The 13,001-nt window shown below is 45.4% G+C and overlaps 1 protein-coding gene across 1 annotated transcript in view; it reads right to left on the reverse strand.

Moving 5' to 3' along the window:
• Msps (msps cytoskeleton-associated protein 5) overlaps positions 1-13,001 on the reverse strand; it is an 88,315-nt gene that overhangs the window by 56,129 nt on the left and 19,185 nt on the right. Inside the window, exons 7-13 of the mRNA XM_077702416.1 lie at positions 12,286-12,377; positions 10,305-10,362; positions 9,249-9,374; positions 7,280-7,422; positions 3,483-3,657; positions 1,164-1,277; positions 384-512 (exon numbers count right to left, since the gene is read on the reverse strand). Of these exons, the coding sequence (XP_077558542.1) occupies positions 384-512; positions 1,164-1,277; positions 3,483-3,657; positions 7,280-7,422; positions 9,249-9,374; positions 10,305-10,362; positions 12,286-12,377 (837 nt within the window). The remainder of the gene's footprint in view (positions 1-383; positions 513-1,163; positions 1,278-3,482; positions 3,658-7,279; positions 7,423-9,248; positions 9,375-10,304; positions 10,363-12,285; positions 12,378-13,001) is intronic.

Below are 13,001 nucleotides of genomic sequence, written 5' to 3' on the forward strand. Positions count from 1 at the left end.
ATCATTACATCCGATATTGCAGCACTGGAGCGTTGTAATAAGCAGCTTATTTTACCATAGAAAGCATACAACAGTGGATGATGTCAGTTGTTCATCTTTATAACTGATATATTGATAAATGCTATTGTTATAAGTGGGCTCGACTCCATGCAGTTTCTTTTACAAAAGGTGTTGCGGGTGCATGAACTAGCTCCTCCACATTCCTGTAGGCTAAATAATGAGCTATGCCACAAGGTCGGGGCTTTTGTGAACGAATAATCAGCTTTCTATGCATACTTATGCTGAATTGTGAAGGACACAGTTTCAGTTAGCTATTTCACAAAGCAGGGTCTGATGACCCACTGGAGGTTCTTTCAGACCAATCACAAGAAACAGAAGCCCACCTCTGCTCGGAGAAGGGGGTTCTCCGCTTTCAGTGCGTCCTTGAGCATCTCATTCTCGAAAAAGGTTCCGAGGCTGGCATGCGAAGCCCACTCGTTCAGGCAGGACAAAGCAGCTGCACGCACCGTGTTCTGGCAAAGAGGAAAAGGGGATTGCAGATGCGTTGCAACGTCACCCACGACGAACATACTAGTGCAAGAACCGCACGTGGCTGTGATATATCTTCTTTTTTTTTAGCACAAGAAAACCTGCAAAGACATATTCGAATAAAGTCAACATAGCTGTCCGCTGGAGCTTCCTAGTCCAGCCTAGCCCACTTACAACGGCTGCAGTTGTAATGAAGGCTCTGCTACAACGAATGGGCATAGTGCGATTGTCACAGCATGCACCAAGGCAACAGCAGCATATTTTGAGAGTGCAGTTCGGGTATGCCTGATCGTGGCAGGCTTTCAGTGCTGCCAGTAGGAATGGCCTTCCCCGCACGCGAAGCGTCAAGCGTAATGCATGGGATTGCACAGTCTCCCTTCTGCCAATTGAATCGATAGCAGCCAGCAAGACAAAACTACACAGGTGAATGGCAACCTAAACAAAACTAAAAATGATTGGGCAATTCAGAACTGTGAATATAATGAACTTATGACAATCAGGTTTCTTATAAGTTGACTGCACTTTACCTAGTATGAACTAGACACTGGTGACAAAAAGTAACCAGTGGCAACCTTGCTCTCTCTACCCGAAAATAAAATACTAGAGCAACTGCCCAGTGGGCATGACTAGCTTACCTTGCTATCACCCAGTGCAACAAACAAGCCCGGTGCAAGGACACGAACGTAATGCCCACAATGAGGACCCAGGGCAGCACCCAGGCTCTGGCATATGCTTAGGGCTTGGATTGCCTGAAAGGTAAAAGCACAAGGCGAGTTGGAAAGTTCCCATCCCTCCTACACAAAATGCTGCAATTCACAACTACACTTCGTTCGGCTCCTTTCGAAACATACAATAATACAGTCTACGCTCGTTACAGCGGATCCGGCAACAACAGACTTTCGGTTACAACAGACCATTTCTGTTGGTTTGTCTGGTACCCATGCATTTTAAATGGAGTCCACTCCGCTCACAACGGACCCGGCTAGAGCAGACTATCGGCTACAACAGACTAAATTTTAGGCGAAAATTGTTTCGACTGAACGTTTATAGCGGACTTCCGCGGGGCCGGCGCCCGGTGTGCTTTTTCGTTTATTTTGGCAAGAAAACTATTATGTCTGGCAACATTGCTGGCAGCCGGGTCGTTGGCGCAGCCAAGCCAAGCCAGTGGCTTTTTTTTTTTTGTGCGACCAGCGGCATGAGCGGCAGGGTAGCTGATTTCACTGTCGGATAAATTAAGCGTAATTAACGCTGTTGAACACCAGGAAAAACAGGCTGACATCGCCAGAAGTACAGGCCTGTCTAGCACAGTATCCGCTGTACCGTCAAGAACAAGGCCGCTGCCGATAAACGCGACTCCGGTGAGATTGAAAACAGGGCAATCGAATACTCGAAGTGGCGCACTCGGAGGCGAGTCTGCCCTCGTCAGTTTTTTTATGTAATAAAAAACTCGGGTTCAGTGAAGTTCGGCTTTTATTATTCCCACGCATGCATCGTTCCCGTTCCGTTCGGTGAAAAAGGTAAGAAATGCCTCAAGTAGGGGCTGTTCCCCATCCATTGTGTGCAATCTGCCGGTAACCGTGCGCAGTCCAACTGGTCTAACTTTCGATTTTACAGCTGACTCTCATCAGACTATTTCATTACATCTGTTTCAATGACCAGAATAAAATCGCTAAAAATGTGGAATCTGCCTTGAGGGAACGTCGGGCAGCGATCCGATTTGTTTGACGAACGGTTTCGGGAAAACCTGCCTCGTCGTGAGGGGATTTAAAAGAGCCTAGCTAATGATGGGCACGACTGATGTTTGATAGCTGGTTTATAATTGCGCCTAGTTATTTTCTTGCGTTATTTGCTCAGCTCATCTTGCGTCTTTACAGGCTTGACCACATGCGCTAGGCCTTTTCGAAGTGCCGGTGCTAAGTTTTGGAAACGGTGTTTACGCTATTCTTTGCCCTCGCGCGAACACTGTGCAGAGGTGCTGCAGGCGTGTAGAAAGAACAAAGTGTATGTACTATGCATGCAATATCGGTCAAAGTACCCACTGTAGGGCTCATAGCCCCCCCCACCCCTCCCCGGTCGGATACTGCATACTTCGGCTACAGCGGACGTTTTTTTCCGGATTCGGAGGGTCCGTTGTAACGGGCGTAGACTGTACAGCGGTGCAAGAAAGAAAAAATCAAAACAGTTCCACTCAAACATGAAAGCTGTCGGAAGTGCAGAGCAGTGCATTGCCAGAGAGGCTGCGGCGCCGTTATCCGCTCACACTGCTGCCACCATTTCCGCTCTTCCCCTCCCTGTCTCACTCCTCTCTAGATGAAATGAACAGAGGTTTATTCAACGCAGTTCAAACTTCCCGCCTTTGAAGTGCTAGCACGCCCTCTGCCTAGAACCGCACAAACGGAAGTTCTGTTTTTTTTTTTTTTTTTTTTTTTTTTTTTTTTTTTTTGTGCCTGCTTTCATCTTGCGTGTTGGAACCTTACTGCGCAGTTTCGAACACGTCTTACGCGGCCACTTTTTTCACTCACTATACTTTTTTCGCATACTTTTTCCGCTTGCAGCGAGGTCATTCAAGCAGAAGATACAGGGCTATTTCATGTAAAATAAGGCAGTTTCATCAATAAAGTGTTTTTATACATATGTGCCAAACCCGATTGGGCGAAAAGAAGCTACACAAAAGCCGCCGTTCCGAAATGCCACCACTCCTTCCTTTTCACTTTATTTCTCTCCCTTCTCTACATTTTCTACAGTATGTGCTTTTATGATGTCCCATTCCTTAGCACACTTACATCAAATTATCCCCCATATCGAACTGATACGAGTTTTTTTGCGAGTTTGGTATAAGCGGGTTTGCCTGCAGAACTCAAACCATAAAACATGCACATACCAGTTCTCGGTGTAAAACAGTCTAGCCCAACACCCCCAAGGAAAACAAAGCGGGCCAAGAGAGCCGACCCCACCAGGTTCTTGTTGGAGTCCAGCAGGCGCGCTCGCAGCGCCGGGGGCAGGTCCCCCAGCTCGGGGCAGATGAACTTGGCCTGGTCCACAATGGCCGCCAACTTCTGCAGGCCTTCGTGGCGAACCTTCCAGTTCTTGTCCGCCAGCTCCGACAGGAGGGCCTCCGTCAGTTGCCCACTGCCATGGGCAGTACCAGAACTCAACGTCAAAGAAGGTTCTCCAACCCTTGTCCACCAGAAGGCAGCCTATGATGAAGACCCTCAGATACACAGAGCAAATTGAAAAAAAAAACAGGCTTACTGGCAAGTTCCCCCCTTTTTACTGGCAAAACCCTTCAGCAGCGTGACCTCACCACCTCTCAAACTTGCTAGCTATCACTGTCAGTGCCGATAGACATGTCATTCGCGAATGGACAAATTACCTGTCAACATCCATGTCAGCGCTGCTACTAAGGCTAATCTAGCAAATGCACCAAAAACAAGCAACACGAATGACTAAAGAACAGCTACAAAAAAAGGAAGGGTTTTCAAAACGAGAGCCGAGACAGAAAATCGAGATAACCTTTATCATGAACAATAAAAAAGGGAAAGAGACCAAGAGAAGAAGAGGGGGTATCGGAGTAACTTGAGAGGACTTAAAACAACTCTGGAAACAAAAGCATCTCCGCCTAAACACTGGTGAACGCACTTTTTGTCACAATATGTTTGCAGTGAACATACCGTATTTTCGCTTGTATAACCCGTACCAAAAATGCGAAAATTTCACAAGTAAAGATGAGGCGCGGATTATATGCGAGGTATTTGCTTTGGTGCAGCTTCACAGCAATGCTCGTTGTGCTGCAAGGCACCTACAGCAGTAATAGCGAGAAAGCCACTTTTAACCCATTGATAGCGCTCATTTTGCACACTGACGTCAACAATATAGCAACATGAGCAAAAATATTGGGGAAGTCAGCTAGAGTTTTCCACAAAGGAAAAGCGCAGTGTAAAAGCAAGGAGTGAGAGTGCCAATACTCAAAAACAAAATGAAAACTATGTTCCATACTATGGCGATCATAAGTACGAGTTGAATTTTGTTCGAAATGAGGCAGTGGCGTTCGCCACCACAATGTTGTCTACTATTAAGATGCTTAAATTATACGGATAAACGGGGAATACTTGAGCCCTTTGAGGTTTGCGGACGACATAGTCTTGCTGAGTGAGACTGCTGAACACATGCAAACAATGCTTGAGGAACTACAATCAGAAAGCACAGCCGTGGGGCTAAAAATAAATATTAGCAAGTCCAGAGTAATGAGAAATAAGCATACCAAAAATGTACTCGACAGCTTTTGAAACGAAACGCAAGAAGAAGCAAAAGAATGTAATGACCTCGTGCATATGGTTAGAGCTGATTTCAACCACGAGGAGAAATCTGGCACAGAATAGGTATAGGTTGGGGAGCACTCAGCAAGCACACTCAAATAATGAAAAGTAAGCTACCGTATAATGCGGAATATAGGTCGAGATTTTTTACAGAAAAATTTGCCGAAAAGTCACCCCTCGACCTATATTCCAGTCACTGGCAGTTGTCATCTGGCGACCAGGCAGCCCATCGAGCCCATCCAAACCCCAAAGGCACCATCGCCACCACCATCAATCGGACGCGACGCCATCTTTGTTTTATTGCTTTTCTCGCTGTCAGCAAATGTGTGCGTGCATTTTTCTTCTTGCTCAAAATGAGTTTAGGCACTTGGTGCCAGTGTACAGCAGCATTTAAAAGAAAAGTTGGGGGTTTTCCAAGGCCAATGACGTGTCCGCCTTGCACCAGTTCGGTATCACCAAAAGATGCGTTGCTAGCGGCGTTAGCTGAAGGGGCAGCTCTCGGTATGCAACGCTCGGAAGGCCTCGTTTTATGGGCGCTGCTCTGTGCACCTGTGCTGCTGTACAAAGGGTCAAATTTTGTCCGCTAGCGCCGTGCGATTTCTCTACGAATGGATAGCCCAAGATATTTGCTGACCGCCTGCACAGACTGGCTGTCGCTCCGGTCTGCACACGAGTGTCCCATGCTTTGCGCTCGCTTCACGATGACATGGCCTTACGAGTGTTGAAGTGCTGCATAAGCAATTCCCTGGACTGCACCGAGGACGACCTGCTGTGTGGGCGACAGCGAGCCAGAAGCAGTCGTCCGACGATACTTCAGACAGTTTTAAATGAGTAATCTGAGACGAAACAAGTTATAGTCTCAATAAAACAATGGTTGGTACCTAATTATTTTTTTTTTTGCATTTTTCATCTACAAGGTAAGGGGGTCGACCTATATTCCGCCTCGACCTATATTCCGCATTATACGGTACCTCTGTCACTCGAAAGAAAAATCTACAACCAGTGCAAAATGTGGTGATGACATACAGAGCTGAAACTTTTCGCTTTAACAAACAACTAGAAAGCAAATCTCGATCGGCTCAACAGGTCATGGAACAAATAATGTTAGGAAAAACACTTAGGGACAGAGAATAAGCTATCTGAATCAGAGAACAAACTAGAGTAGAAGATATCCCAGTTCAAAAAAAAAAAAAAAAGAAAGAAAGAAAGAAAAGAAATGGACTTGGGCTGGCCACGTAGTGAGACAAACCGACAACCGGTGGACAATTAGGGTAGCAGAGTGGACACCAAGAGATGGGTCGAGAAGAACGGGAAGGCCAATAGCATGATGGAGGGATGAAATAAGGGGATTCGGGGGTAAACTGTGGATTCGAGCAGCGCAGGGCAGGAGCGGTTGGAGGTCAACGGGAGGGGCCTTCGTCCTGCAATGGACCTGAGCAGGCTGATGATGATGATGAAACTGTTTCTAACTTTTACCTCTTCGCTGTATAATAATTGTATTCTGCATTCATTCAAGAAGTGTAGGTGGCGCTGCCGCATGGGAAGTCAGAAAAGTGCTTGGACCATCTTCGCTCTTGCGCCATTTTCTTTGGTTACTGCTTGCTCGGCGGACGTATGCAGCGTATGCACATGGGACCAAAAGCCTAAAAGTCGCCATGAGCACCATTCGGTGGTAGCCGTTTACTGGGCAGCAAAAGCTCAAAATCGTGGCCATCACAGAGGAAGTCAAACCACGAAGTGGTGAGACAATACAATGTTGATGAATCCTGCGTGCGGAAGTAGAGGAAGGACAAGAAGAGCGTACAAGCTGTGCACTGAGACTGCAGGTCATTTCATGGCCCCAAAACCGGCGCCAAGCTGAATTGGAGACGCAGCTTGAAAAATTCACTGAAAAAATGAGAAGTTGGGGACAGACCGAAAGGGCCTAAGTTGAAGCGAGGTGGCTATCTCGACAACTAGGCCTACCTCTCGAGTTCCCCGCCAGCCACGGTTGGCTCCACTGGTTTATGAAATGGCAAGGACTTTCAATAAGACAGTGGACATTGTGTATGACACTGATGACTGCGGCCCAAGCGATCGCTCTAGTGAGAGCAGTGACAATGACCGATTGCAGCTTAGGCCGTGCAAAAAATGCAATATACAAAATATGGGGATGTTTTTTCTTTGTTTTTTTGTTTTTCATCAACAAATGTGCCACGTTGCTTGAGGAGTTGCTTTGCTCCAGCTTTTCCTGTATAAAATGTGCGGGCAATACGTGGGGATATATATTTTTTCATTCATGGACTGAAAGTGGTGGTGCGTGTTATATGCAGAGGCGGGTTACACAAGCAAAAATACGGTACACAATGCACATCTATTGGTACTGTGCAGATGTGGGATGACCAGTGAGACTGGCGACTGGCTCAGTACCCTGTGGAACGCTGCCCAAAACTTGCCTGATGTTTGTGCGAGGCACCAAGTCCTCCATGTTGATGGCCGGTGCTTCCTCCGTAGTGCTGCCTCCGGCATCGCCCGCACCTTCCGACACGGAAGGAGCTGTCACCCCACGAGTCGGCACTGGCGGCTTCTGGCCCTCCAACTGCACCACACGGAGAGGGACACCTGCTCAGCACACAGATGGGCAAACACTGCGTGCAATTGCGGTGAGGAGCAACCTGAGAGGCCCTGCCAATCTGGCGTGCACCATTTCTCTGCAAATTTGCGATGCCAGACAGCACCTTTGGCTGTGACCGAGCCCCGTGAGGCTTGAAAGTCTTTTGGTGATAATAATTACCATGAGAAACAAAAGCAAAACGTGTAAAATCAACTAATTTGTTACTCCAAAAAGGCATTTATGCACCCTCGAGTTTATGTTCTTGCCTTCATCGTCTTTTTAAACTCTGTGCCCCTTTTTAAACAATTAAACAAGATCATTTATTAGCCATCTGTCTATTCTAAATTAAGTTTTAGACGTGGGTTATTAGTCTCCATCTGCAGATACAAATGCAGAAAATATTATTTCTTAACATTTCAACTCTCATGCACATATCTCTTTCAAAAAGCCACCACAGTATGGGTGGGGTGCCGTAAAACGAAAAGTGGCAGTGTACCCTGCCACAAAGTAGACTTTCTTTTTCTTCTATTATGTAATGTGAGGGAAAACCACACAGGGGGGGGGGGGGTGGTGCGGGTATCATAGCCAGATGAACTCGTCACTGAGTGAAATTCACTGATTGGAATTGTTGACCTTAACTCTTTCGGGACCGCTCCATAGGCCATCGATCACATATGATCGATGGTTTCGCGAGCCTGCAGAATACAAATTTTCGCTCGATGGAACACCTAGCGACATCTAGGAGATAGTTTGAAAACTAGAGTTTTCTCTTTTGTGAAGTTTCTTTTTTTATCGCCAGGCGGCAACGCGTCAGATATTTTATTCTGACGGGCAGTGGTTTCGAATGTAAACAAACATGGCGTCATACTCATGCGAGCGCAATAAGAAATCCGCCTCGTCTCGCCTCGCATATCTTCGCCTTCTACTGTGGATTTTAACGATGAGAGTGGCAGTGAAGAGTCGAAATGTGGCTTTAGAGATCGGATTTCAGCTCGAGTGAGGATTCGGGTGTCGATCAGCCTGGAACATCAAATCGCGCTCAAAGGTGGGTGTTGGTTTCGGTTTCAATTGGCTCTGGAGTAGGTATGTGTGCTCGAACTATGTTCTGGCTGGTTTATATTTATTCGCTAGGGTGTTAACTACCTATGGTGGTGATCTCCTGCCACCAGCGCAGAACCGGATCAAGTTTTCGCCGAGACAAGAGCCCGGCCTGTACCTGGGCAACGACGTAGCCATGGCCGTAGTGCCGAAGAGATCACACACAAAACAAAAAACCAGTTACACCTAGCCGCATCAAACTTTTTCAATGAAGAAACAAAGCATTGTGTTAGATTTTGTATATCCTGAAATAATTTTATTCTTTAATATTTTTATATTTACGCTTTTTTCTATCTTTTTCTGTAATTTTTTTTACGAAGTTCTTAGTTTCAGATTTTTTCATGGTTCTATCGCCAGTGTTGAAGTAAAACTTGGTATTGTATGTAAAAGAACATATAATTAGCTGCATTTTGGTATATGCTAAGGCAGGATGGTGCCTTTGTTTTATGTAAAAACAAATTTGTACCGAGACCTCCCTTTTTCATAACTTTTTCCGGCGGTCCCGAAAGAGTTAACTGATCGACTTCTCATCTGCTGTTCTGCAAAGCCCCAGCCTATCATCCCCTTGTCCTTTTACACTAAAAATATTGATGAAAGAGGTGACCCATCAATCCCCGAGGACGACAGGCAGCGCGTCTAAAGTGTTCTGCGCCGTTTCCTCTAGCAGCGAGTACCCAAACTACCCGAAGACGAGCCTTGGCGGAGGAGGTCACCTTGGCCAGCTCTGCGTCCAGCTGCTGCACCAGAGTGGCCTTCTCCCCTTCAAACAGGGTCCGCAGGGTCTTGCCCATGTACAGGTACAGAACACCGGCCAGCGTGATGGACGCCGTCCGCACAGCCTGCACCCCAAGCAAGGGGAGAAAGCAGAGAGTCGTTATGCAGCAGCAAAAGGGGGGGGGGAGCAGTGCCTCTGCCACTGCTGGCTCCCTCACGCACGGGGCCCCACATCAAAGGGAGGTGCACAAGGCTACCCTTCCACCTTCGCACAGCAGCCTTACCTGAAACTATACTCCATCCCTCATTCTCATAAAGGCACGCTACACTAAAAAAAAAAAAATAATAAAGAAGCCGATGCAGTGCCTAGAAGGTACAAAACAGGCATCTGCACCATCAGCCATGCTCAAGGAGCAAGAACCAAGACAGGAAGGGAAACATCGCTTCCTAGGGCAGCCAGACAACATCACAAGCACTTGGCCCAGGTAAACTTTGGTGGCACCAGTGGCAAGGAACTGTATACACCGTCTGCAGTGAAAACCGTCGCGGTTTCACTGCTTCTTTGATTTCCAAGCACTTTCAGTGCACTTCTTTAACGGACTCTAAAGCATGATCCTTTTTGGCCATTGATTCAAACACCGAAGTCTAACGAGCTGTAAAATTAGTTCCAAGCGATGCATAAAAAAAACTGCTTCAAATATTGCATTCACCAGGGTTCATAGTATTGGAAAATATAAAAATTAGTTTTATGACTAACACTGTTTTCTCTATTGTTTGACCAAAAATGGATAATTATCCCTAATTATTTTGGGAACTAATTGACCAACTGAAAGAATAATGGCATGTCTATAATCAGAAGGAAAAAAAAAGCAGCAAGGCTGACAAGTTGCACAAAGTTCACTTGAAAATTGAAAGAAGTCTTTTAAGACCAGTGTATTATTGTGGAACTGCAGGGCGTTACAGTTTCCTGGCTGGGAGGTACTCGCAAAGAACGCCACGCATCAAAACGTGCACGCCCAAGTAACACTGACATAAAAGAGAGGGATGCCACTTACAGGGTTTGACGCAGCCAGTCCCTTCTTTATGCTTTCTATAACAGCCTTTACCGGAACCCTGCAACAAGCAACAGCTTTTGTCATTTTTTTTTCTCTTCCATCTGACCAGCTAGCCTTCAACAAGGGTAAACATACATGAACACAACAGCATGCAAGCACACTACAGGTACTACCATTTAATAAAAAGTGTCAGAGTCGACAAAGAGCAGACGATGCAAGGATGGCGCCTTAGCGTCATTGAAAGTGCACAAGAACAACAAAAAGAAAAGCTGACTAACAGTCCTGATCTCTGCTTTGTGGGGCATAAATGCATTGATGACACAATTATTGCAAGAGGTGGCAGGGATATAAAATAAGCAAATAAGGGAGGTGGCCAACTTCGCATCGTACTTGTGACTTTTCTCAAGAAAGCAAAATACCATTTGTCTCGAATGTCCTTTCCCATGGAACCTCACTACACAGCAAGCTTTTTTTAGAATGTTCAAAATTGTTTCAGAACCCCTTAAAGCCCCGCTCCCTGCTTCTTGCAACTAATTCTTAAAAAAATGCGATGAAAAAAAAATGAAGGAAGCTCACACTAATGCGCAAGACTTGAAGGTAGTGAAGCTGTATGCAATCTTGATGACCATCCCGACGATTTAAGCCCATGATTGCAGCAGATTTGCTGCTGCTTCGCTGCCGCACCGACCTATACTCCACCCTTGTTGCTATAAGTGTGAGCTTCCTTCATTTTTTCGGAAATGATAATTACTGGACATCATATTAGAGGGGCGCATGCTGTGACGTGTCTTTCTCATCTCGAGCAAATGTTGCCATGCTGGAGTTTTCTTAGGCCAATCTTGGCCAATGTCCCCAAGTGGGTATGCTATGTTTGCAACACGTTTCAACCCTCAAGCGATGGCCACAGCGACGATGTTTCATGAAACTGAACTAGCGTGTTATCTAATAGCAGCTGCTGACGACTGCGTTCCTAGATTAAATCTGCAAAGCAGAGACAACTATGCAATTGCTTACTGCCACAGAAGAATGCATATTATTTTTTTTTTCGTGCGCGGCACACGTCCTGCGTTGTGCGCAACGTGAGAGAGCAGACGATGCAGCAGCAAGATTTACACTAGGAGTGATTCATCCCACTGCCGCCAAGGGCAGACTGTTCGATATTGCGGCTAATACAGTGCTCCACAAAGGACATTGCCATGAAGGGTTGCCAGAAGGCACTAGTCTTGTCAATGTTTAAATGATTAATCGAGTTTCAAATTTGATGCAAGCACTTTACAATGATGTAAACAAGTAAAAACAAAAAACCACGATGACCCCACTTACCAAAGTACTGCACCTAGCTAACAAACCACTTTCACGTTAAAGGGGCCATGCAGACAAAATACAAGTTTGTTTTATTCGAAGCATTTGGTGTTTTATAGTGCCCCCAGCACTTTTACGGCACCAAACTGATGCTATTACTCACTCAGCCAATCGCTATTATTACTCAGCCAATCGCACGGCTGTGCATGACATTTTAGGTTCTGTTACAGAAAAGGAGTTACTGAGTCGCACGGCCATTCCCTTTTCTTCCAATTATATAGCTTATTTGAGCAAAGTTTACCGTTAAAAGCGGTGTCAGTATGATTAAAACTAGGCAATCATTTTAATGAACCAAACTTGTGTTTTGCCTGCATGGCCCCTTTAAATACCGGTCTCAATTATATCTTGGCATACTCCACAAGTTAAAGGGGTATGAAAATGCCACAATATCAGCTTTAGCGTCAAACATGCGACCATTGACAAATCAATTGATAGAAACAACATTTTGAGCGCCTAAATAGCAAGACAAAAAAAGCTTTCAATTGAATGTAAAGCCGTGTTACCATTATTGTACATTTAGATCACCTGCAAGACGGTAAGCTCTAAACCATTAGTCATGCAAGTTTATGTTAAGCATGCCAAAGACAACAGCTGTAGATGGTAATCGCAGAAGACTTACTTCAGCCCAAATTCCTTGATAGCATTGGCCAGCCACACCAAGCTTTCACTCTGGTTCTTTGGGTTTTTCTGGGCGAAACAGAGCTGCAGGACCTGGAGTGCAAAGAATAAGATTGCTGCCACACGAGCAAAAGCACTTACAGGATGATGTTCGGATAAATTTTGGAGAGAAACAAAAGTGACAAAAGAAAAGGAGGCAGTGTTCATACGAGCGCATACGTGGCTATCGAAATTAACTTTCTCATTTCTTTGTTGATTTGGTCAAAGCTGGCAAAGCAACTGGAAAAGCTTCTGCGATAACACCATACAAATTTCAAAGTAATATTTCGAAAACTTTTCCATTTATAAAGTTTTCTGTTCCCATTGTACTGAGCTTGAGCGGGTTATAATACATGAGAGAAAACTTGTTCAAGGTGCTTTGCACTTCCAAATGAATGTACAAGGTCGTGACAGTCTTACATTTTTCTTTATTCACGACACAATTTTTTTTTTAGTTTCAGTTTTTTAGAGGTGAATTACAACAGGCACGTAGACAATACTTTTCGTGAATCTTTTATTCAGGTAGTAAAACATGGAAAGCCAAGAATGCCACGACCTGAACTGTTCATCAAGAAATGTAACGCAAAAAACGGAATCAAAATAGACCCAGCCGTCTCAAAGAAATCACTGCAACAAGCAACGCAGGTGGCAAAAAAAAATTGAGAAAACGGCTTCCGA

The sequence above is a fragment of the Haemaphysalis longicornis genome, unplaced genomic scaffold (genome assembly GCF_048455015.1).
Source record: "Haemaphysalis longicornis isolate Haplotype H1 unplaced genomic scaffold, Haemaphysalis longicornis Haplotype H1 scaffold_3, whole genome shotgun sequence".
Classification (NCBI taxonomy): Eukaryota; Metazoa; Arthropoda; class Arachnida; order Ixodida; family Ixodidae; genus Haemaphysalis; species Haemaphysalis longicornis.